At 45.0% G+C, this 22,693-nt stretch overlaps 1 protein-coding gene across 1 annotated transcript; it reads right to left on the bottom strand.

Moving 5' to 3' along the window:
- Nucleotides 1-395: 395 nt before the first annotated feature.
- LOC311399207 (GTPase IMAP family member 9-like) lies at nucleotides 396-21,173 on the bottom strand (the record flags this gene model as incomplete). The annotated part of the gene is made up of 5 exons (XM_084488806.1): nucleotides 396-457; nucleotides 911-983; nucleotides 16,364-17,075; nucleotides 20,479-20,611; nucleotides 21,164-21,173. 5 exons carry the CDS (start codon nucleotides 21,171-21,173, stop codon nucleotides 396-398), a joined length of 990 nt encoding a protein of 329 aa, XP_084344932.1.
- Between the last annotated feature and the right edge of the window lie 1,520 nt (nucleotides 21,174-22,693).

The following is a 22,693-nucleotide window of genomic DNA, read 5'->3' as shown; positions in this document are numbered from 1 at the left end:
TGTTTTGAGAATGAATATTCTTAGTGTCTTCCACCCCTCCTTGGGTGTTGCTTCTTCCGGGGAGGGGGCTGAAAGTGGTTTTACCGTCATGTAGAAAACCAGTTGCTTCTGCCTGGTTTCCTTTGCGTACCGAGCTAATGTGCCAGTGGTGTGACAATCTAGCTGTTCTTTTGCGCACCCCTTTGTTGTCTCACATTTCTCCCAAGGGGAGAACTTCCTGTTGTAGGCCTCTGCCATGATCAATTCTCCTAGGTCTCCAGTGGGCCTCTTTCCCGTCCATTTAGGATTGTGGGAAATTACCAGACCCCCAATGTTGTTAGGATGGAAGGCTCTAACTACCGCTTTTCTTACTTCTACAAACTCAGTCCCATATTGAGCCAGCCTGGCACAACAATTCACGAGGGGCCGAACACTGGTACACCCATACAGCCATAGCAACCTGCCGAGCAGGAACAATCTGGGGGCGCGTCTTCACCATGAGGGTGATCAAACCGGCACACTGAGGATCTATGCCCTACATTCTTCCAACAGATCTTACAGAAGGTGATTCTACTCTCCCCCGTTAACTCTATTCCTGGAAAGAATGCTCCTTGTACATAACCCTCTTTGACCTTTGGGGGTCGCATATTGGCGACCTCCTTGCTGTGCTTCTTGTCTTTCTTCAGTCCTGTCCATACATGAAAGAAACACCTGGTGTTGCATTTCACACATGTTCCTGGTACATAGGGCTTCCAGTCTAGTTTGACCCTATGCGCATATTGAAAATCTCTCGTCTTAGTTGGGGGTTTAAAGGGAGTCGCTATGGGGCCTGCTGCCCCTAACCACCACTTCTTCCTGGTGGCGTCCGCTGAAAGACACCAGATGTATCGGTTGAAGTTTAGCTCCCTAAACTCCGAGTGTGGTTTCTCACCACCTTGACCCCCATACATGGGGTTCTCTGACCACATAGGGGCAGAGCCGTGCGATCCTGCTGCCTCTGCCATCTGAAAGAAAAGGGTTAGGTGTGTCTAAGAGTTACTGTTTCGTGACCTACTTCAATACAAAATGTGGAACTAGTTCCCATCATCCTCCCATTGAAGTGGGAGCGAGGCCAAGAAAAACGCCCCTTTAAAACCCCAGGATTTACAGCAGAGCAACATACAAAACAGTGAGGTTGATTGTGAGAGATAGAGGGGGCAAGGCAGATACATCATGTACGCATATACCATGGTTTCCAAGAAAAACAAACAGTCAGTGTGACCCCATGTCATTCCCCACCACACAATGCTCAATTCGTAAGTACTCAATCCTAAAATCTACCTGTCACCTCTAACTCCTTAAAGTCATAACACCAAACAATCCAAACCATTAATGCTCCTCTAAAATCTAATTTCTAATGTACAAATGCCATTGCGGATCACGGACTACCATCACTAGATTACGTAACCCATGGAATAACCTGGCTTCGATGCACCGGCCCCATATTCTTACAGGTTATGAGGTTATCGTCAATCGCAATTATCACATCATCGCCCTCGTTAGAATGTTTCACCGCCCCCACCCCCTTGTTGCCTCGACCGCGGTTTACCCACACGCGCTGTCCCACGGTCAGGGGATCTGTCGTCAGTCCCCCTCGTTCTGTATGCTCTTTGGGTTTTAACGGCGGCAGAGAAAGGTGGGTGTTTAATTTCCAGAGGGAGACGGGAGTGTCCCAATAAATGGGCTCGTTCGCAGTTATCCACTCCTTTGCCCTCCCCACACACCTTTCGGCCACCCCGTTGGTGGAAGGTTTATAGGGAGCGCTCCAAATTGATTGTATCCCGGCCCCTTCTAAGAGGTCGGCCACGTGTTTGTTCTAAAAATGGGAAGCATTGTCCATCCTAAGAGTTTTTGCGCCACCGCGGCTGGCAAAATAGTCTGAAAATTTGTAGGCCACTTGTCTACCGTTCGCGGCGGTTAAAGGGCACACCCTGGCGTCCTGACCGCCATTATCAAGGATGACCAGAAAATATTTGTGGCCCATAGATGTTCTGGCAAATGGGCCCGCAACATCCGCAGAGTAGTTTTCGCCAAGGACACTATACTGAATGGGCTCTGGGGGGCAGTGAAGTCGCTTTGCACCCCCTTTATTAGCACATTGTTCGCACACTCCTGCGTGAGCCCCTTCCTGTCCGTCAGCGCTTTCCCATCCCCCCTGGGATTCCACTTCAATCTCTTGTTCACCTATCTCCGAGGCTTCCGTTCTGCTCATGTTTACTGTTTTTGTTGTTTTCAGAATTTTTTATGTGTTTTTTACTCTTATTTTTTATTTTCTATTTTTATGATCCCGTCCCCTATTTAGTTCCTGCGTACGCCGACTTACGGAAATACTTCCGGTACTCTTAGATAGATAGCGACCCCTTCTCCAGAATACTGCGGGCGTCCTCACACGGTGACCACGCCCTCGGTTTTGCAATGGGCCAACCTGGATCTTTATCGATACTTGGGTAACTCCTCTTTGCTAACCTATTAGCGCTACAGGTGGAATATTACCTTTTCACGACGGATATTTTCTACTAGAGTTTTTAGGCTTGGTACCCTTGGTAGATATTATCTCGTAATGTTCTGCCTGGTTCCTAGACCAGAAACGACGCCATTACTTTTTTTCGATTTGGTTTGTCTGGTCCTTTCACAAGATGTAGCACCAAATGTTTTTTGTCTCGGACTGCCTGATTATGATGTTAAACCAGAACGACGCCAAGTTTTTTCGTTGATGACTGCCTGGCACCTACACCAGAAACGACGCAACAACTTATATTTTTATTCGTTTGGGCTGCCCGGTTTTTAGACCGGATTCAGCACCAAGGATTTTCGTCTTGGACTGCCCGATTACGATGGAAACCGGAAACGACGCCAAGTTTTTTCGTTGATGACTGCCTGGCACTCAGACCAGAAACGACGCAACAACTTATATTTTTATTTTTATGGGCTGCCCGGTTTTAAACCGGAACCAGCACCAAAGATTTTCGTCTTGGACTGCCCGATTACGATGGAAACCGGAAACGACGCCAAGTTTTTTCGTTGATGACTGCCTGGCACTCAGACCAGAAACGACGCAACAACTTATATTTTTATTTTTATGGGCTGCCCGGTTTTAAACCGGAACCAGCACCAAAGATTTTCATCTTGGACTGCCCGATTACGATGGAAACCGGAAACGACGCCAAGTTTTTTCGTTGATGACTGCCTGGCACTCAGACCAGAAACGACGCAACAACTTATATTTTTATTAGTTTGGGGTTATTTTTTATTTTTTATTTTATTTTTATGATCCCGTCCCCTATTTAGTTCCTGCGTACGCCGACTTACGGAAATACTTCCGGTACTATAGATAGCGACCCCTTCTCTAGAGTACTGCGGGCGTCCTCACACGGTGACCACGCCCTCGGTTTTGCAATGGGCCGACCTGGATCTTTATCGATACTTGGGTAACTCCTTTACCAACCTGTTAGCGCTACAGGTGGAATATTACCTTTTCACGACGGATATCTTCTACTTAGGGCTTTTAGGTCAGGTGCCCTTGGTAGATATTATCTCGTAATGTTCTGCCTGGTTCCTAGACCAGAAACGACGCCATTACTTTTTTTCGGTTCGGTCCGCCTGGTCCTTTGACAAGATACAGTACCAAATGTTTTCGTCTCGGACTGCCTGATTATGATGTTAAACCAGAAACGACGCCAAGTTTTTTCGTTGATGACTGCCTGGCACTCACACCAGAAACGACGCAACAACTTTTTATTTTTTATTTATTGGGCTGCCCGGTTCTTAGACCGGATTCAGCACCAAAGGTTTTCGTTTTGGACTGCCTGATTACGATGTTAAACCAAGAACGACGCCAAATTATCTATAAAATTCGGTAATAAGACAATTATCCTCAATTAGTCTATCACACTATAAATAGGCCTTAACCCAAAAGATTCCCCCTTATTAACAAACCAATTGATCACAACTCACAATCGCTCCGTTTCCTTTGTTTATTTATTATATCACAAACACATCAATAATAACAACTCAATTGAGAAAAAATCAAGACTCTTTATTTCATAGACCACTCACGGCCTGTTTTTATTTCAAGGTGTAGGCTAATGTTTGTGCACACCGTCGGACCTCCCGGACCTTTAAGACAAAATCGATGAAAACTTAGCCCGCCTGGTACATTAGACCAGTCGGGCCACACAAAATGGATAATAATCAATCAGTCATAGCCATTAAAACTTTATTAATAACAACTCAACTTTTTAAAGCAACAATGATAATCACCAATATCAGAAATCAATGAAAACAGAGACCAAGGCTGCCTCTTCCGTGGAACAATGACAGCCTGTTCTATCTGTGTGCGCGGTGGTACACTGAACTGCCTGATCCTTCGATTAGTCACAGCCCCGCGAGATTCTGGATGAAGATTTAGATTTTAAAAAAAGTAGGGCCGCCTGGCCCTTTAGCCCGATTAGGTCCCACAGGAGATAAGACAAAATCAACCACAACAATTGTTAATCTAATAATCGCGTTCTATCCCAACTACGATCACCAGGTCACATTAAACGATAGTATTTAATAAAACAATTGTCAATCAATAATCACAGTATAGCCGCAACCGTCACTTAAGCAAATAGCCTATAAATGCAATATGACTATTAAACAGCAACAGTAGTCATTAATACCAACAATCGATCTAAGAAAAATGAAAAACCAAGATCGCCTGTTCTGTTTAACAATGAGAGCCTGTTCTATTTTACGAGCAATCAGCTGTGAACCAGACTGAATTGACTAGTCACAACCTTACCAAAAGATGATATCTGATAGAATTGCCGATCAATAATCACAGTATAGCTGCAACCGTCACCAAGCAATTAATTAATAATTACAATATGACTACATACAGCAACAATAATTATCAATACCAACAATTAACTGAAAAATGAAAAACCAAGATTGCCTGTTCTGTTGAACAATGATAGCCTGTTCTATTGGTGGGTGAATAGCTGTGTATCGGAGTCACAGCCGTATGAGTGTTTGAACAAAGATAAGAAGAAAAAGTATAACTGCTTGGCCCTCTAGACCGGTCAGGTCCCACGGGACACAAAACCAAATGAACCACAATAATCCTTGACTAATGCTCGTATTGTAGGCCTACCACAACTACGATTACCAACAATAACTAATTTAAACAACGTAAGACTGTATATTCCTTATCACAGCCTATTCTATCTCTGGGTGTGCTATTCGTGCACTGGACTGCCTAGTTCGCAGACTAGTTACAGCCCCACGTTGGGCGCCATGTCGAAGTGTGGTCACCCGCGCCGTGCGCTGTACGCTGCCTATACGCCGCGCTGATGATTTATAGGGCCTCCGCGGAAGACACGCCGCCGTAGGTGTCGGAAGGCCCCCGGGACTAACCTAAGTCGAAACCCTCGCGTCTCTCCCCCCAACCGTGATCCCGTCGTCTCACGGAGGGTGTGTGCTCGGCTCAGCTCTATTTGGGTCCGACCCAGGTCACTTGGTTAAGCCCCGATCGCAAATGCTCCTATCGCTTTAGTTAATTCTACGGCCTCGGCCCCTCGACGTCGAGCCACAGAAAAAAACACAAAAAAAAACCTTATTACTTAGCGTTGCCCCGCATCAGTCACAATCACCAATCACCGCTCGTAATGTGCGCCACTTACCGTGAGGTGTCGGTCGGTCTGCTTCTGCCGGCTTGATGAGTCGACAGGTAAGGGACTCGCAAAAAGGGATAAACTCGCCTACTACAAATGTAGTCAGGTAGATTTATTTTTAGGTCCAATAATACAAAATGAACTTTTACAAATATAGAGTGCTCGGTCCTAACTAGAACTTTGATATAAGGCACTGTTTCCTAAACTAAAGGGAGAGAGTGAGAGAGAGATAGATAGATAGAAAAGATGTAGATGGTGATGGCGAAAGGGTTAGCGCAAGATAAACCATTACAATTAAAGCAATTAAAAATTGGCCTAATTTAAGGATGGATCATCAGTGGTGGAATCTGCCCGTTCGGGATTCCTTTAGGCCTACTTGATCCTCAGAGGTGGAAGCTGCCCTTTCGGGATTCCTTTTCTCTTTTTTCCAGAGGTGGAAGCTGCCCTTTCGGGATTCCTTTTCTCTTTTTTCCAGAGGTGGAAGCTGCCCTTTCGGGATTCCTTTTCTCTTTCTTCCCAGAGGTGGAAGCTGCCCTTTCGGGATTCCTTTTCTCTTTTTTCTTTTTTCTTTTAGAAATAAAATAAGAGGATAAAACGCTATTTGCTAAGTTGGTTAGTACAGGGTGAGAAAAAGAGATCAGAATAGGCAGAGAGAGATGATCACACAGCTCTACCCCCAGCAATCAACACCAAGCGACTGCTAGCAACGAACTGCTTCAACAGACTGTAAAGAACTCAAAATCTTAAAACTTTCTATACCATAAGAGACCCTCCTCTGCTCCTATTCTCTAAAGGTGGGGGCCCGGTGTCATCTTACAATCTGCATTTCACAAATGTTTCTCTGTTACACATTTCTAGTTATCACATTTCGCACTCATGTCTAGTTCAGAACAAGCATGCTAAAGTAACAGCCATCAAGGGTTTACAATGTGTGTGTGTTCTTCTTTACGATCCTCCTTGTGTGTGTGTCACAGTTAGCATATGGTGGTCGTGTCATGGGGCCTACAGAGAAGCACCCTTTTAGTGCTCCTCACAGTGGGCCTTTCATACAATCAAAGTCCCCCCACATGTTCTTGCATTCTGAAATAAACAGCTCTTGAATACTCATAGATCTCCTCATATAAGATATAATAAAGCATGCATAATAAGTTACATATGGCATACATATAAAACATAATAAAGCATACTTAATAAGATATATATGGCATACATAGACATTCAAGGTATACATGCATATGTAGGTAACATTTTCTTGACAACGTAGTTCTGCGTCCTTTCCATGATCGAATCGGGGGAGGCTAGGTGCATCAAAAACAGTGAGTCCTATCGGGACACACGTCAGAATACATTAGATATCTATATATCTTAGGGTCTCTGTATGTCCATGGTCCTACCAACCTGCTCTGGTGCTTTTTACCTTCATGTATTCTGGCTAAAATGACTTGATTGTCTGATGCCTCATTATTGCATCCCAACCAAAGAGGATCAGTATTAATACCTCATTCGTTGTCCAAGCCAGGCTGGCAGCTCATACAAAAATAAGTAAGGAATAATGTATAGAACGCCGGTCATTATCGGGAAAATAAGCCCCGACAGGGCGAACCGGACACCGACGCGAAGTGGAGGGGTCTTGCTTCGCTTGCTTTCCTTGACAGCAGTCATTATGTGCTTAGCAACGGTCAATTATCAAAAAATGATTCACAGCCGGAAGTCGGGAAGGCCCATGCAAGTGAACGGAGTGTTCCACAGCACTGAGAAGAGCCGTGTAATAATCCATAATATTTAAACTCAAGTTTTGTCTTTTTAAGTGGTGGGTACAAAGTGAATCTTGACGAAAACTGGTGGGTAGGCCTACTCGACCCCAGCGTAAGACGCCTATATGGTTACGACGTCTTAGGCATGCAGTGAAAGTATCAGAGGCTCATTGATTTCTATTGGAAAAATAAAGGTGGAAAAAGTAGAATCATTTGAAAAGTTTAATGAATAGAAAAAATAGATAGCCGAATAGATAGCTGAATAGATAGCCATCATGTCGTTACAAAGCTGGACGTTTTGATATTTGAATGGTTTCTGTAGCTGAAAGTATGGCGAAGGAGAAGAAGACCGAAGTAGGCCTATTGACAGAATAAAAATAAAGATTTTGATATCTAGAGTGTGAATGCTCCAGCATTCACACTAATAATAACTATAAAAAATATGCAAACTAGACATGTACTAAATATGACCCTTACAACAAATATTGTAACAATAAAATCATTGCCCTGCTCCGGTTACACAAGCTGTGACAAGAAATAGAAAAAAAAAGAAAAACGAAATGTGGTTATAGTGGTTCTTCAGAAGAGCGTTCTGGTTGCGGATGTTGGTCATCCCCTGGGGTGGGTTCGGGAACACCGAGAAGTTGCATATTGCAGTGACGAGTCCATGGGTTGAATTTGTTATTACCCAGTGTGCTTTGTGGAATGGTCTCAATGTTTTATTGTTTTATTTCATGTGAATAACCTAGGCCTAGTTTACTAGTAGGCCTACTAGTTTACTAGTAGGCCTTTTTTTTCAGGAAGCAAATGTTCGTCACACAATGTCATTGATGTGAAATATTAATGGAGGCTATCGGGTGACAGCGGCTGGGGGCTAACCTGCTGTGGGACTCCCAGCATCCTGCTCTTAAAGGTGACATATTATACCACCAGGTGGGAGTGGGATTAGCCCTTACGAGCCGTTTTTAAAAAATAACCCTCTCACAAGTGGGCGTGTGCACCTAGATGTACGATGGCTAGATGAGCAATGTTCGGTTGGGGTTGGGGGAGGGGTTGGGGTTAGGGGAGGGGTTAGGGTTGGGGTTAGGGGAGGGGGAGAGGTTAGGGTTGGGGTTGGGGTTAGGGTGGGATGTGGAAAAAGGGAGGGGGTTAGAGTTAGGGAAGTGGTTGGGGTAAGGGTGGGATGTGGGAAAGGAGAAAGGGAGGGGGTTGGGGTTAGGATGGTAGCCAAGAGGTAGGTTGGTGGTGTGTGTGCGTTGTATGGTATGTAGGGTGGAGGAAAGTGGTGAGGTAGCTGGTGTAGAGTCGGGGGTAGTGTTTGAAGTTGTGTGTGGGGAGGGTGAGGAGCGAGTAGTAGCGAGTTGTGCTAGTGTGTCTGTTTTAATTGTCCTGAGAAACCTTTTGCTGTAACCACGTGCCCTGAGTGCTGTGAAGAGTGTGCTGATGGCGTGGTGGAGGTCCGTGTGGTGGGTGCAGATTCTGTGGTAACGGGTGATTTGTGATTTAATAATGCCTCTAAATGTATGTTTTGGGTGATAACTGTGTTTGTGAAGGAGTGAGTGTGTGTCCGTGGGTTTGAAGTAGACCCTGGTGGTGAGTGTTTTGTGTGTGAGGTCTGGGTGGGGTTCTAATGTGACTGTGGTGTCCAGAAAATGTACTTGTGTTGTGTCTATTGTGTATTTTACTTTAATTGTGTCGTGGTGAGTGTTGAGTGTGTGGATAAATTGTGGGAAGAGTGTGATGTCGTGTGCCCATTCCCCTATAATGTCATCAAGAAATCTGTAAAAAAAGAGTGGTTTGTGTGTGCATTTGTGAAGTGCTCCCCGCTCCCACTCGCTCATGTAGATATTGGCGTATGAAGGTGCAAATCTTTGGCCCATGGCGGTTCCCTGGATTTGTAAATATTCTTTCCCATCGAAGGTGAAGTTGTTGGTTGTGAGGCAGATGTGTAGGAGTTGTAGGAGATGAGTGTCAGGTCTGAGTGGGTCCGGGTTATTGTTGAGGGTTTTCTTTATTGAATCTATACCTAAAGTGAGGTCTATATTTGTGTATAGCAGGGTTTCTCAACGGGGGCGGCAGCGCCCCCTGGGGGGCGTTCGTAGAACCTAGGGGGGCGCTGGGAACGAACACGGGGGCAACTTTGCTTGTGTAGTGGTCTTTATTTTGAACTTTTTAAACATGGTTTTCAAATATTTTCGGTGCAAAAATAGGATAACTGAAATAACAAATCTTCATATGGGTTTCTAACCCTTCTATCGTCTCATCTACTTTTTACTTTATGCTCAGTACCGTCATGATCGCCATAGTAACGCCGATAAACAAATCCACCTCATCGCAGCAGCGTGGTGCTTTCCGAAACTATTCCGCCCCCCCCCGACTTCCACTGGTTGGTTTGCGGGACATGAAAGCAAGCGGTGGATGGGGCATTACACTAAGCAACATGAATCTCATCTATATTACATAGTAAGGCAACATAAGACGTGAATAAAGCTAACTCCGCTTAGCATGCTAATTGTAAACAATAGAACGTGCGCATTACGTGTAGACCACCGCAACGTCGCTCATTACGTCTGTGAACCGATAAACACTTACTTTCATAAGGCACGCACACCAACCGGCACATACGCATTTAACACTGATGTTACAGGTACTTAACTTGTATAGTAACAAACTACTTTAATTACTATTTGGCCGCGAACTTAAACGTGCTACTGTCCAACTCAGAACGAAGTGGATAAAGGCTGCACATGCGCAGCGTTGCTAGGCAACGTCACGTAAACAAAGGTAGTCTTTCGTGCACATATTGAACCCAAGTTCGCGGGTTAACAGTTCAATAACCAATAAAAATGTACACAAGCACTGTTACGTATTAAACTTCAATAGCTCAATAATAAAACCTTTTAATAAAACTCTGAATACACATTTTCTTGTCCAGAAGAAACCAAAACGGCACAGAAGTTTTTTATTCAAGCAATGTAGCACGAGTTGGAGTGGAGTTGGTAATGGATATAGCCTACCCACGGGTGTCGCATATATATATTTTTTAAACAAAATCAACAATAATAATGGGGGGGGGGGGGCGCCAGAGGATCAGGGTAAGGTAAGGGGGGCGTTTGCTCAAAAAAGGTTGAGAAACACTGGTGTATAGGCTGTCTATATCTATGGTGAAAAGGTGTGTGTGAGGGGGAACCGCCATGGACCTGATTTTGTCGAGGAAGTGAGTGGTGTCCCTAAGGTGGATGGTGGAGAGTGGGTTGAGGTGGTGTTCAAGGTAGTGTGCGATGTGGTAGGTGGTGCTATTGCAGTCTGAGACTATTGGTCTGCCGGGAGGGACCTTGAAGGGAACCATCCAAGTATCTGGATCCTTGTGTATTTTGGGTAGTAGGTAGAATTTGCGTGGTCTGGGGTTGTCCGGTCCGAAGAGAAAATTGCGTTGTTTCGCGGAGATGAATTTCTGGGTGTAAAGTGAATTAATTATGTGTCTGAGTTTAATTTGTGTTGTGGGTTGGATGTTGGAGGGAATGGGTTGATAGTGTGATGTGTTGGTGAGTTGTCGGTTTGCTTCAAATAGGTATTGATGGGTGTCGAGTATAACAATCTTGGATCCTTTGTCGGCCGGTTTTATGACTATGTGTGGGTGTGATTTGAGTTGGTGAATTGCTTGTCTCTGTTGTGCGGTGATGTTGTCCGGGGTGTCTTGGGTGGGTTGTTGGTGATAGAATGAGTCCAGGTCTGACTTGATAAGTTGGGTGATGCGTGGGTGACGGTGTGCAGATAGTGGTTGCCAGTGAGAGGGTTGTGTAAATGGGGTGAAGTTGGTATATGGCGTGTATTGGAAGTGGTCGAGTAATGTGAGTCGTCTGTGATACTTGGACAGGTCCCTCCGAAGCTCCTCCCGGTCTAGTGTGGTGGGGCGGGGAATGAATGTCAGGCCTTTTTCTAAAAGTGTGGTCTGTGCTGTTGTGAGGGTGAGGGATGTGGCTAGATTGAGGATGTTGGAGGGGGCTGTGTGTATGTGTTGTATGTGTCTGATTCTATCTGCCGTGGGAGGTTGCGGGGAAGGGGGAGTGGATATGTCGTGTCTGTGTGTGGTGGTGGAAGGTGGTGTAGTGGAAGTGTCCTGTGTGAGGTTATGTGTTAGTGGAAATTCAACTGTGTGCACCAATGGGTGAGGATGTGCTGTGTTTGGTGTCCAGTGTATGTTGTCAGGCTGAGTGATGAAGGTGTCGTGGGGGATTTCTAACAGGGGGTTGAGATAAGTGACTATGTAACTGTTGAGAGAGCGGAGGTTCTGTTGTTGTTTCAGTGTGAGTGACGGTGAGTTTCAGTGTGAGTGACGGTGAGTGGTTGATGACGGGGAAGTGGATGGTGGCGTTAGGGAATGTGATGAGTGCCTGTTTGTGAAGTGCAGATATTTGTTTGTTGGATGTCAGTTCGGGGTTATGGTTCATGTTGTTGATGCCGATAGAGAGGATGACTGTTTGTGCGTGAGTATGTGTTGGTGTTTTCTGAAGGATATGTAGGATGTGTCCTATGGTGGCCCCGGGGTAACTGTCTATTTGTATGTGTGCGTGTGTATGTGGGGGAGGTTGGAGTCGCCGATGATGAGTGTGGGTTTCTGTCCTAGTTATGACCAATCCTGCAACCTATTGCCCGCCCTTGCCTTGTGGTAGATAGGTCGGTGGTATTTTAAGGTTGCAGGATTGGTGGGGGAGGGGGTAGACTGTGGTTTGATGTCTGGAGGGGGTAGTGTAGGGGGGGGCGGTAGGGGCCGGAGGGTTGGTGTCCACAGTGGCCTGGTAAGATGGTGGTGGGGGGAGGGGGGGAAGAGTTTTTATCAGTGGGGTTTGCTGTGGTCATGTTGACCTTGGTAGGCCCCTTCATCATTACTCTTGGATTTTTTGCCAGGCCACTGGTGACACCTGTAGGGGAGAGGGAGGGGAGGGGAAATTGATTTTTGTGAGATGGTGTCAGCGAGGTCTACAGTGAGGTTGGTGCGTGTGTGTGGTGTAAGGAGAGGTCTGGTGGGTGTGGGTGTGTAGGGTGTGGTGGGTTCTGGTTGAGAGTTATGGGTGTGAATGACCTGTGCTTCTATGTGAATGATTTTCTTCTTGTGGGGGTTGGGAGTGGGAGAGGTTAGATGCAAGTGTGTGGATGGGGTGAGGGGGAGTTCTGGGGAGAGTGTGGTGTAGGGTGATGGGGAGATGGTTGTTTGGTCCTCTGAGATGGAGGTTAATCTGGTGCGATGGACTCTGGTTCGGGAGAATGGGGGCGAGGGTGGGGATCGGTGAGTGGGGAGTGGATTCATTTGGGAGGGTAAATGAACCGGGGTGGTGTGTGGGTTGTGTAGTGCGGTTCTGTTGGTGTCCTGGCTCTTGTTGCGGGTAAGGAAGGTGCGGGCCCTTCCCCTACCCCTTATCCTTGCGGGGAGGGGGATGGGGAGGGGGAGGAGCGGTTGCGTGGGGGGTGGGTCTGTTATGTGTGTGGTTGCGTGTATAGTAGTGAGTTCAGTCAATGTTGGGCGGGAGCCTAAATAAAGGGATCTAGAGTGTGCGTGGGTGCTGCTAGGGGGTGACGAGGGAGTGGGGAGGGGTAGGGGGAGGGGGGGGAAATCTGTGTGGCTGAGTGTGGGTTGTGGAGATGTCGGTGAGGTGATGGTCCAGGCTCGGGGTGGGGGGGTGGGGAGACGGGGCGGCGGTAAGGGGGGGGGGGGGGGGGGGGGTGGAGGGGGTGTGGGTTGGTAGTAGCTGATGATTGGGAGGTGGATGTTGTTTGGGATAGTGTGTGTTCTAGTGTTTCTAAGGTGGTGGGTAATAATCTGTTGCCAAATCTCTTGTGTGCCCAGTTGGTGGCGATCTTGAGTGAGAGTGTGTTGGTGGGTTGGGGTGTTTGTGTGAATTCCTCTATTGTGTGTGTGTAGTGTTCTTATAGGATCAACATGTTAGTGTGCATCCAAGTGTCGGTGTTTTCATCAATTTTTTGTAATGTGATGTCTGTGGGTGATGCGGGTTTGATAAAGTTTGCTAGTTTATGAACCTTGTCGTAACATTCCCCTCGGGAGTTCCCGGGAGGACACCGCTCTGTCCGTTATGTTCTTGTGGTGTAGGGCCTGGATGATTTTAAAATGTAGTTAGGCTTTTTCCCGGGTGGGGGCATCCGGTGCAATGTACTGAGTGTGTATTGGTGGTGGTGGAGGTGGGCGGGTGGATTGTAGAGGTGGTCTATGTGATCTAGGTGGTTGTGTGTGTGGGTATAGTTAGTGGTCTGGGTCTGGTGTATTCCGTGGTTTGATGTGTGTGTGTGTGGGTCTATTGTAGTGATAGTAGGTGTGGTGTGGTGGTCTGTATGGAGAGTTGGCGGGTCTGTAATGGTATGTGGGTGTGGGAAGTAGTGTGCGTCTGTTGTGTGTGTAGTGGTGTGGCTGTGTGGTATTGGTGTGATGGGAATAGATAGGCCTCCAGGGTGAATACATTTCAAACAGGATTGTGTGGTTAGGTGAAGCTGTGAGGAGGCTCTTACCTGTTGTCAGTGGTGGTGATGGTCCCGTGGTGGGTTGAGGCGATGGTAGGCCAGTCCCAGGTTGATGGTTGTTGGTGGTAGGGGTGGAGGTCCCGTGGTGGGATCCGGCGAAGGTAGGCCGGTCCCTGCTGGTGGTAAAAAACATGTTGGTAAAAATGTTTTGTTTAAAAATAAAAAAATGTTATGTTGTTCAGCTCAGCTGCTGTTCAGCAACTGAGCAGCAGCTCTCTCTCTCTTTCTCTCTCTCTCTCTTTCTCTCCTCGTGAGCCTGGACCTGACAACCTGTTCGCTCTCTGGCTCAGATAACATTGAGTGAGACTTCTGTGCTTCACTCACTCTAGATCACAATGTTAAAATGAACATTTATTACCCTGATGGTGACTTTGTTTCTGTTGTTCTGTGTTCGTTATATGCTTGGCCGCACTCCCCACTCCAGCTGGAACACTGAGTGTATTGACTCACTGCTTCTTTGTCCTCATTTTTCAAGTTAATTGTGCAAATTCTTATGTGAACTTAACACACACTTGGATTATGGCTGTGATGTACTTTCATCATGAGATAAATACATTTCTTATTCTTTTTTGTTTGGGTCCCGGCGGGGAGACCCCAAATGTCTCTTTTGGGTCTCAAACTGAAAAGGTTTGGAACCCCTGTATTAGAGGACAAGAACAAAGATGATTACAATGATCTGTGTTGGACTTTAAACCTTTTTATTTGATTAATGCCCATTGAATATTCTCAAATATTAGTTAAAAGTTATCCTTTGCAGGCTGCCCCTTCTGGTCCGTTTTAACGAGGTCATGAAACCACCAGCAGAGGGCGACAACAGTCAGATTGGTTTTGTGTTAACTTTGTATAACGCTCACATTTATCGCCCCCAGCCACAGCTCTTCATTCTTCAACGGAAGGTACAATTTCCCAATTGATTGAAACACTGTGTGTGTGTGTGTGTGTGTGTGTGTGTGTGTGTGTGTGTGTGTGTGTGTGTGTGTGTGTGTGTGTGTGTGTGTGTGTGTGTGTGTGTGTGTGTGTGTTCCTAACACAACATTAATCAAACAGTGTCAAATATCCAATACAAAATGTTCTCTGGAACAGAAATAATGAACAAATATAAATTACAAAATGTGACTGCTTAAAGGTAGAATGTGTGTACGATTTCTGCATTTTTTTAAATCTAAAAAAGTCCATAACTATGTTATAAAATTTGTTTTTTTGTGTACTAATATAATCCTAAATATTTTCAACCATTGCTAATCCGAATTTTAGACATCCCTCCTTTATTTTGTGGAGTCTGATTGGAATAATTTCCCCTTAAGCACGAGCATCCGGCAGAAATACCGGTAACACGGGATACACAGGGAGTGAGGACAGAAGTGGGAGAACTAGATAGCAATCCCCATAGACATCTTATAAGTAGACGCAGCATCGACCGCTACTGCCTACTGGCGCTGACGAGACGCGGGGCCGCCATCTTGGAGTGGTGATCCGCTCCACTCAGTGTAATTCATTTGGCCGGAGCAATGAACTGTCAGCGCATTTAATTAATCTTACCTCACTGAATACTACTGATTTTCACTCTGTTTTTTTTCATACGTGTAGCTATGACAAAGGACACATGTTTTGGCGTGTTTTATTATTCATAGTTGGCTTAACAGTAATATAATATTCTTATATGCTATAAGTGACCAGACGTCCGAGCTCAAAACTGGGAATATAATCCCGAGAAGGGGAAAAAAACGGTCAGCTATTTTTAAGTAGAAGAAACAATATGATTAGGTTATATATACATATACGTATATCCTACATAAACAATGTATGAATACATTAGATATCTATATATCTTAGGGACTTATAGACTGTATCTCTGTTGCAGCAGCAGCAGAGTTTATTCTGTCTTGACACTTTGTATTGATATTTTGTATTACATTCTTCCCTTAAATGATTATGTTTACAGTGATTGTTTTATATGTATTTTTTATGTATGTCGCTTTGGATAAAAGCCTCTGCCAAATACTTAAACATAAATAAACACCTGAAAGTTTTTATATCAGCTAAAACCACCAATCTGTTTCACTGGATTCACGAGCCTATCTCTCGGGCTCCAGTGAAACAGATTGGTGGTTTTAGCTGATATAAAAACTTTCAGGTGTTTATTTATGTTTAAGTATTTGGCAGACGCTTTTATCCAAAGCGACATACATAAAAAATATGTAGGCTGCCCACCTTATCTACTTTTCCCTTAAATTCTTTACAAGCATTTTCAGCTTTTACCCAAAGAGCAAACCCCATACCGGCCCCAATAGCCCCCCCAACAGCGGCCGACACGGCAATATTAGTTGCAGTGATGGCTAGTAGGCCTGTGCTGCTCCCAACGGATGCTCCCACCACAATTCCTATTGGGACAATTGCCCCAATCACAGCCCCCAGCGCCACGCCAACGAGCACCACCGCCACCACCTTAAGTATTTTCTTCATCAGGCTGCGGGATTGCAACGCCTCCTCACTCAAACTGGGGCTGGGGGATGGTGGAGCCTGTGGTCTTATATTGAGATTTTCCTTATCTTGTGCCCTCTTCCTCTCCTCCTCCCTGATTGCCTCTACCTCCAGGTACATGGCGTTGGTGTAACACCCTCCACCGTTGTCCTCCACAACCTGCTCCACCTTCCCCAGCAGCTGGTGAACTTGCTGCACATCGCTGGGCGCCCGGTTGTTGAACACGTGGTACCTGCCTCCACACCTGTCAATCAAAGCCTTGAGGCTAGCAGGCGCGCTGGCCAGGTACTCCTCTATCGGCCCCCCCTCCAGGTCATCTCCCCTGGTGAACAGCACCACCGTGTGGTTGCTGACCGCCGCTTCTCCAAATACATCAGCCATCATAGTGACGGCCATGTTCTCCTCCTCTGTGTAGCGTCCCACCTGGACCACCAAGAGGAAGGCGTGGGCGCCGGGGGCCGTCAGGGCAACGCCTTGACTGATCTCCGTGAGGATCTGTTCCCGGGTCAGGTGTGTGTCTCCAAAACCTGGCATGTCCAACACCACCACCTTCTTCCTCCCCGCCTCTTCCCCCACATGGTAGTCAGTGGTCCCCAGCTGGCAGACCCTGGTAACGGAGCTGGCGCTATAGCGCCAGCTCGTTAACCGTTCTCTGTTAACCGTTCTCAGCTCCGTCTAACCGTTACCTGAAGCAATGTCTCACATCCTGACCAAAGAGGGCCTTGAAACTGGCATGCCTGTCCAAAACATCTCCAGGACAACAAGGTAATTTTGTGTTGACGTGTATTGAATTCTTAAGGGCAAAGGTAACTCAACAGGCAAATTCAGTAGAAACTCCTGAAAAAGGACCATTAACTCACAAAGACCATTCATGAAACAACAGTAAGCTGCAGTTTGCATACCCAGTCAGTAATCTTTTAAAAGTTCTTTCAACTGCGACTGCTTGTAGCTTGTTACAAATGCAATGACGCCACCAACAATAACCAATACAATGTTGTGCAATTGTATGATCAAATTCAATTAGCCTACTTCCTATTCGTGCAAACACTTCAGATACATTTGATAAAACAAAAGTGCAAAGATGCTTTGTCTGAAATGAGTTCCCTTACCGTTTCATTTGTAGCGAGTGAACAAATCACAGGCTTGCCTTATCTGTAGGGTCTCCGTTGTTGTCAACTGCTTCTTGGAGAGCTGGATGGAGAGGGTTTGCAGTGTCCGTATTCCAACTCAGTGTTTTTGCATTGGAAATACATTAGAGTGAACAAATCGCATTCTTGTGCCATCCGTAAGGTCTTCGTTGTCAACTTGTTGTCAAAGAGCTGGATGGAGGTTGGCGGTTTTGCAACGTATGTATTCAGATTGGAGTGTTTTTGCATGGGAAATGCATCAGAATCTGTGTAAATAGTTTTAGATGTTTCAATTCACAAACGGAAGGCTTGCGCTATTCCATCGAGGCACTGTAAGTAGTTGCCTCATACCATCATTAAATGCCACATAAAGTTTGTGAATGCTACTTTTTTTGTATCTCACTGTACATTCGGGTACAAAAGGCTTTGAAAAGTGTTATTTTCACAGAAGATGAACACATACCAAATTTTCTGATAAGCATATTAGCTTGTGCATACATCATATGATCCTGCCTATAAATGTCATGGTCATCAGACAGGTCATCAGTTATGTAATGTTATTAGCCTCATTACATATGTTAAGGACTGCCAGGCAAGGAGAAGTTAGTAATTATCAGTTTCCTATCTGCCTTACTTCATGAGCGTCAGCTGTATGTGGCCTTAGTGCCTAGATTTAATATGACAACCGCCACTTTTGTTTGGACCGGCAGGTAGCGTAAGGGTTATGAATTCTTTCATTCATTTCTTATGTTTGCATTTGTGTCTTGCAGAAGATGAAGGAGAATGCATGCAGTGGGCTGAATGGAGATTTCGGAAATCAAAGGCAACACCATCAAATGCATTATGAAATGAAGCACTGTCAGGTGGTCAAGGCTGTAGCTCGGTGGGCACATGGTCCTGGGTATCTGATGTTCGCACCGAGTGAAAACTACTTCTATATGTAATCTGAACGCACTCTCCCAGAAATGCTGCAGTTGTTCGTGCCACAAGAGGCCATGACGCTCTACAAGAAGTTGAGGCAGAAGATGAAGATTATTACAAATTATAAAACAGGTGGCTTAAATCAAGCGATCTGATTGGTTCCCAACTGTTGTATATTGAACGTATACACACAGCTATGACGCCCGTTCAGTTTACAGAGTTCAGTCACTCCGCGTCTAACTTGAACTGTTGTTTATTTATATATAAAAGCAATAGCATAGTTCACTGAAGCCTAAAAATATGTTGATTGCTGGAAATGTAAAGCAATAGGCACACGGTGAGTGAACTCGATAGTAGACTAAATTGCCGACAAAGGACGCTACAGTGTGTGTTGCATAGCAACCGCCGTACACTTTGCAGGCAGCCAGGGGGGACTACTTTTTGTATTCGCTAAAAAAAATGTTTTTATGACTTTCATTTCGCCATACTTACGTAACCGTTTTATAAAAGCAATAGATAATTTCAGTCAGTTCAGTCCCAGTCCAGTTGCGGATCTATTTGTGTTGGTGGAGCTAAATAAATCATTAATGAACAAACAAATCTGATCATAATATGTAGTTGCTTATTATTAACTAATGAATGGTGCTTGTAGAACTGTTGTATAAAAGCAATATCACACTCGAGGTTGTGCTGTTGTACTGAATATCAGCACAGCTGTGATTTTCTTAGGCACTCGGCCAACAGCCTCGTACCTATGACCGAATCACAGCCGTGCTGATATTCACAACAGCACTCCCTCGTGTGATGTTGCCTAATTATTCTGTTAAACCAAAATTCAATAAAAAAAATTGATTTTCATTGGCTGATTATGAATTGTTGATGATCATTGTATGTATCATTACTTTTTCAACAATGTGTATGACTATCTAGAAGGTGTTTTAAGATGGGGTATATGTAATCATTTGTAAGCCCATGTTGCAAATATAACAAAAACATTTAAATTGTTGATGCATGATTGAGGACTATATGGAAATAATACAATTCCAGGTCTTCTGGAAATGTTTTTGGTTGCTGTGTCATAATTCTGCTTAATTAATATATCGTTTCTTATGGCATACATTAACGAGAAAATGTCAAACTGGCACTGCATGTTGAAAAGGTTGCTGACCCTGGTTACTGTATTCCTTCTCCCTCTATTAGCTGTACATGTATGTTCGTTTATTTCCAATATACTTGTTTTTGTTATTACAAGCTTGCGCTACCTTTCCATTAATGTAATTCCTTAACAGTTTTCAAATAACACATTTTAATGGGTATTAAAACCTTGATCTTTGTCAAGCCAAACTCTTGAGTAATTATTTCAAAGAAGAGGGGTGTGGAAATCAATGAGGAGTGGGCTTTGTGGCTTATGACAAACTTTGGATCTGAACTATGAATTGTGAGCACATTTCTCACTGGTACACATCGTTTTACTAGGATCTCAAAATTGCAGCTTGTGTGTTTTAACCACTCAAATGCCACCGTTGTAATGGGGTGTTAAGAGGAGACCTTATTTTTTAACCAGTGATCTTTATTGCATTAGTGAAAGCTGTTTATATGTGAGCTTGCTAAAAGTATATAGACCAGTTTTCCTGCCAGAAATAGTTGTAGCAGGGACATTCAATGGCCATACCTGCAGTTTATATACAAGGATAAACATTAATTGATCTCATTACAAAATGACAATGCTATCAGGAAAAATGCTAAAGCATATGCGTTTAGGTTACAACCTCAATTCAACACCATTTCGACGTACGGTAAATGACGTTGAAAATTGGCAAGCAAATCAACGTTGAATCAACGTAGTATTTTCGACGTTCTCCTACCGTCGAGAGAACGACTATCCACACCGTTGATTCAACGGTGAATTTTAGTCGTCTGACGGAAAGCGACCATTCTAACCAACAATCAACTCGTATTCGACGCCCCATTGCTGTCTGGGTAGGCTTTAACTGGAAGTGTCGTCGGCCCAGGATGGTGTTCCCTGAGGCGCTCTTCCCAGATCCCGTCTTTCCAATCAGGATCAGTCTCAGTTCTTCTTTTGGATCATTCTCTCCCACGTCTGTTGGACACAGCCCCTTTATTTCTGTAGGTGAGACATTACACAAGCTGTCCATTAAATTGCACAATCTTGTCAACAAATATTTTTTTTAATCTTTGGGTGAGTTATCTAACACGATGCTTAATAATTCTGTAATATTGAGGGTATATTCCCAGCTTGAGAAATGTTCAGTTTAGGATTGAATAGGTTTAGAGCATTGTCCTTTTATACTGGGTCTCCTGTCTCTCTCTCTAGTATTGGAATACCACATCCGGCCATTGGGCAACTTTTGCCACAAAACTTGTGACCATGGCCATGTGATTAGACAAATCATTGGTATGGTATTTATAAGTTCATAAATACATTCACACATTTTTATAATTAATTGATTAACGTAAGGTACAGAAAAGAATGTGTAATGTACATTTTAGATTCATGTAATTATTATAGTGGAGGCATGTTATTATTCTGGTACCACCATATCCGTCCTGTTGTTGGAGAGGAAATAGCTCCCTACCTACGGAACCTTTTCTAATGTCCACAAAACTATTTCAGATTCACTTAGTTACTGAGCTTCTGAAGATCAATCCACCTTACCTGACTCCATATTGAGTATGTCTTTCTCAATTTACTTTTCCTATCGTTGTTTATCTGTCGTTCAGGTCGACTCCACCCTGAAAAGAATTCAATAGGTTTGCGCAGTTTCAGGTCAAGTTAAAATCCCTTTCTTCGCAATGTGAGAAAAAAAAGGTTGAGATTTTTTAGTTTAGTTTTTTTTTTTTTTTGTTCACTGAGTTTGTTTACTGAAGCTCGTAAATTGTAAAACTGTAACATAAGAATAAAAGGAAATGTTGGCATTACAGCTCAGAAGTGGTAAAGCATGCAAATATAAAGATAACAAACAATGAAGTCTGGGGCTAAGCATGAGGTATTGGCATAGCATGTAGAATAAATGTGTTTGGAGTAAACATAGTTCACACTAAAGGCAAGAAATACTGGTTCAACATACTTACAGACAATGCATCTAACAGGTATCTCAGCAAAGGATGACTTGTGACTGATGCTGAGAATCATGGCTTGAATGCCACAAGTAGACTGCCACAAAATGGCTACTTCCTGTAACAGGTATCTCAACAAAGGATGACGTGACTGATGGTGAGAATCATGTCTTGAATGCCACAAGTAGACTACCACAAAACGTCTACTTCCTGTTTTATAGCAGGCTGCCTCCTGTTTCAAAGCATGCTGCACTCCCATCACCACAGGGCATTAACAACATAAACCACACTACACAACATAAAGAACACTCCCCGCCTGGGGTCTTAGAAAAGACTCCAGATAACTCCTACTAATCTAAATAGTCATCCGGATCCGGTGCTGGCCTCCGTAGCCTGGAGCGTGCTGGCCTCCGTAGCCTGGAGCGTGCTGGCCTCCGTAGCCTGGAGCGTGCTGGCCTCCGTAGCCTGGAGCGTGCTGCTGGCCTCCGTAGCCTGGAGCGTGCTGGCCTCCGTAGCCTGGAGCGTGCTGGCCTCCGTAGCCTGGAGCGTGCTGGCCTCCGTAGCCTGGAGCGTGCTGGCCTCCGTAGCCTGGAGCGTGCTGCTGGCCTCCGTAGCCTGGAGCGTGCTGCTGGCCGCAGTAGCCTGAAGCGTGCTTTCCACCATAGCTTGTAGCCTGCTGCTATTGGCCGCTGTGGCTTGGAGCCTGCTGCTGCTGGTAGTGGTAGCTTGGAGCCTGCTGCTGCTGGTAGTGGTAGCTTGGAGCCTGCTGCTGCTTGTAGCTTGGAGCCTGACTTTGAAGCCGTAATCTCGGGGAGGTGGAAATTGTTCTCCTTCCACATCGTCCACAATGGGTAGGGATGGTGACTTGATGCAGGCCTGCTCCCTCAAATATTCCTCAGTATGCTGAAGGCGTTTTTGAGGTGAGAGAGGAATATGTTTTTTGGACTGCAGATCCTAGATCGCCTGCAGCCACCCCCACAGTTGATACCCCCAGGAGGCCCACCTGGCCCAGAGCTAACTGAACTCCTTCCCCAGGACTGGCAGCTCCTAGCCCAGCCGCAGTGGCCACAGAGCCCCCCACAGGCCCTCCGATAGCGGCCCCTGCGGCCGTCTGTCCCGAGGCTGCTCC

Source organism: Micromesistius poutassou (assembly GCF_964030765.1).
Source record: "Micromesistius poutassou genome assembly, chromosome: 1".
NCBI classification, from domain to species: Eukaryota; Metazoa; Chordata; class Actinopteri; order Gadiformes; family Gadidae; genus Micromesistius; species Micromesistius poutassou.
Note: the sequence above shows the minus strand (reverse complement) of the source record. Positions and strands in the feature narration are given on the sequence as shown.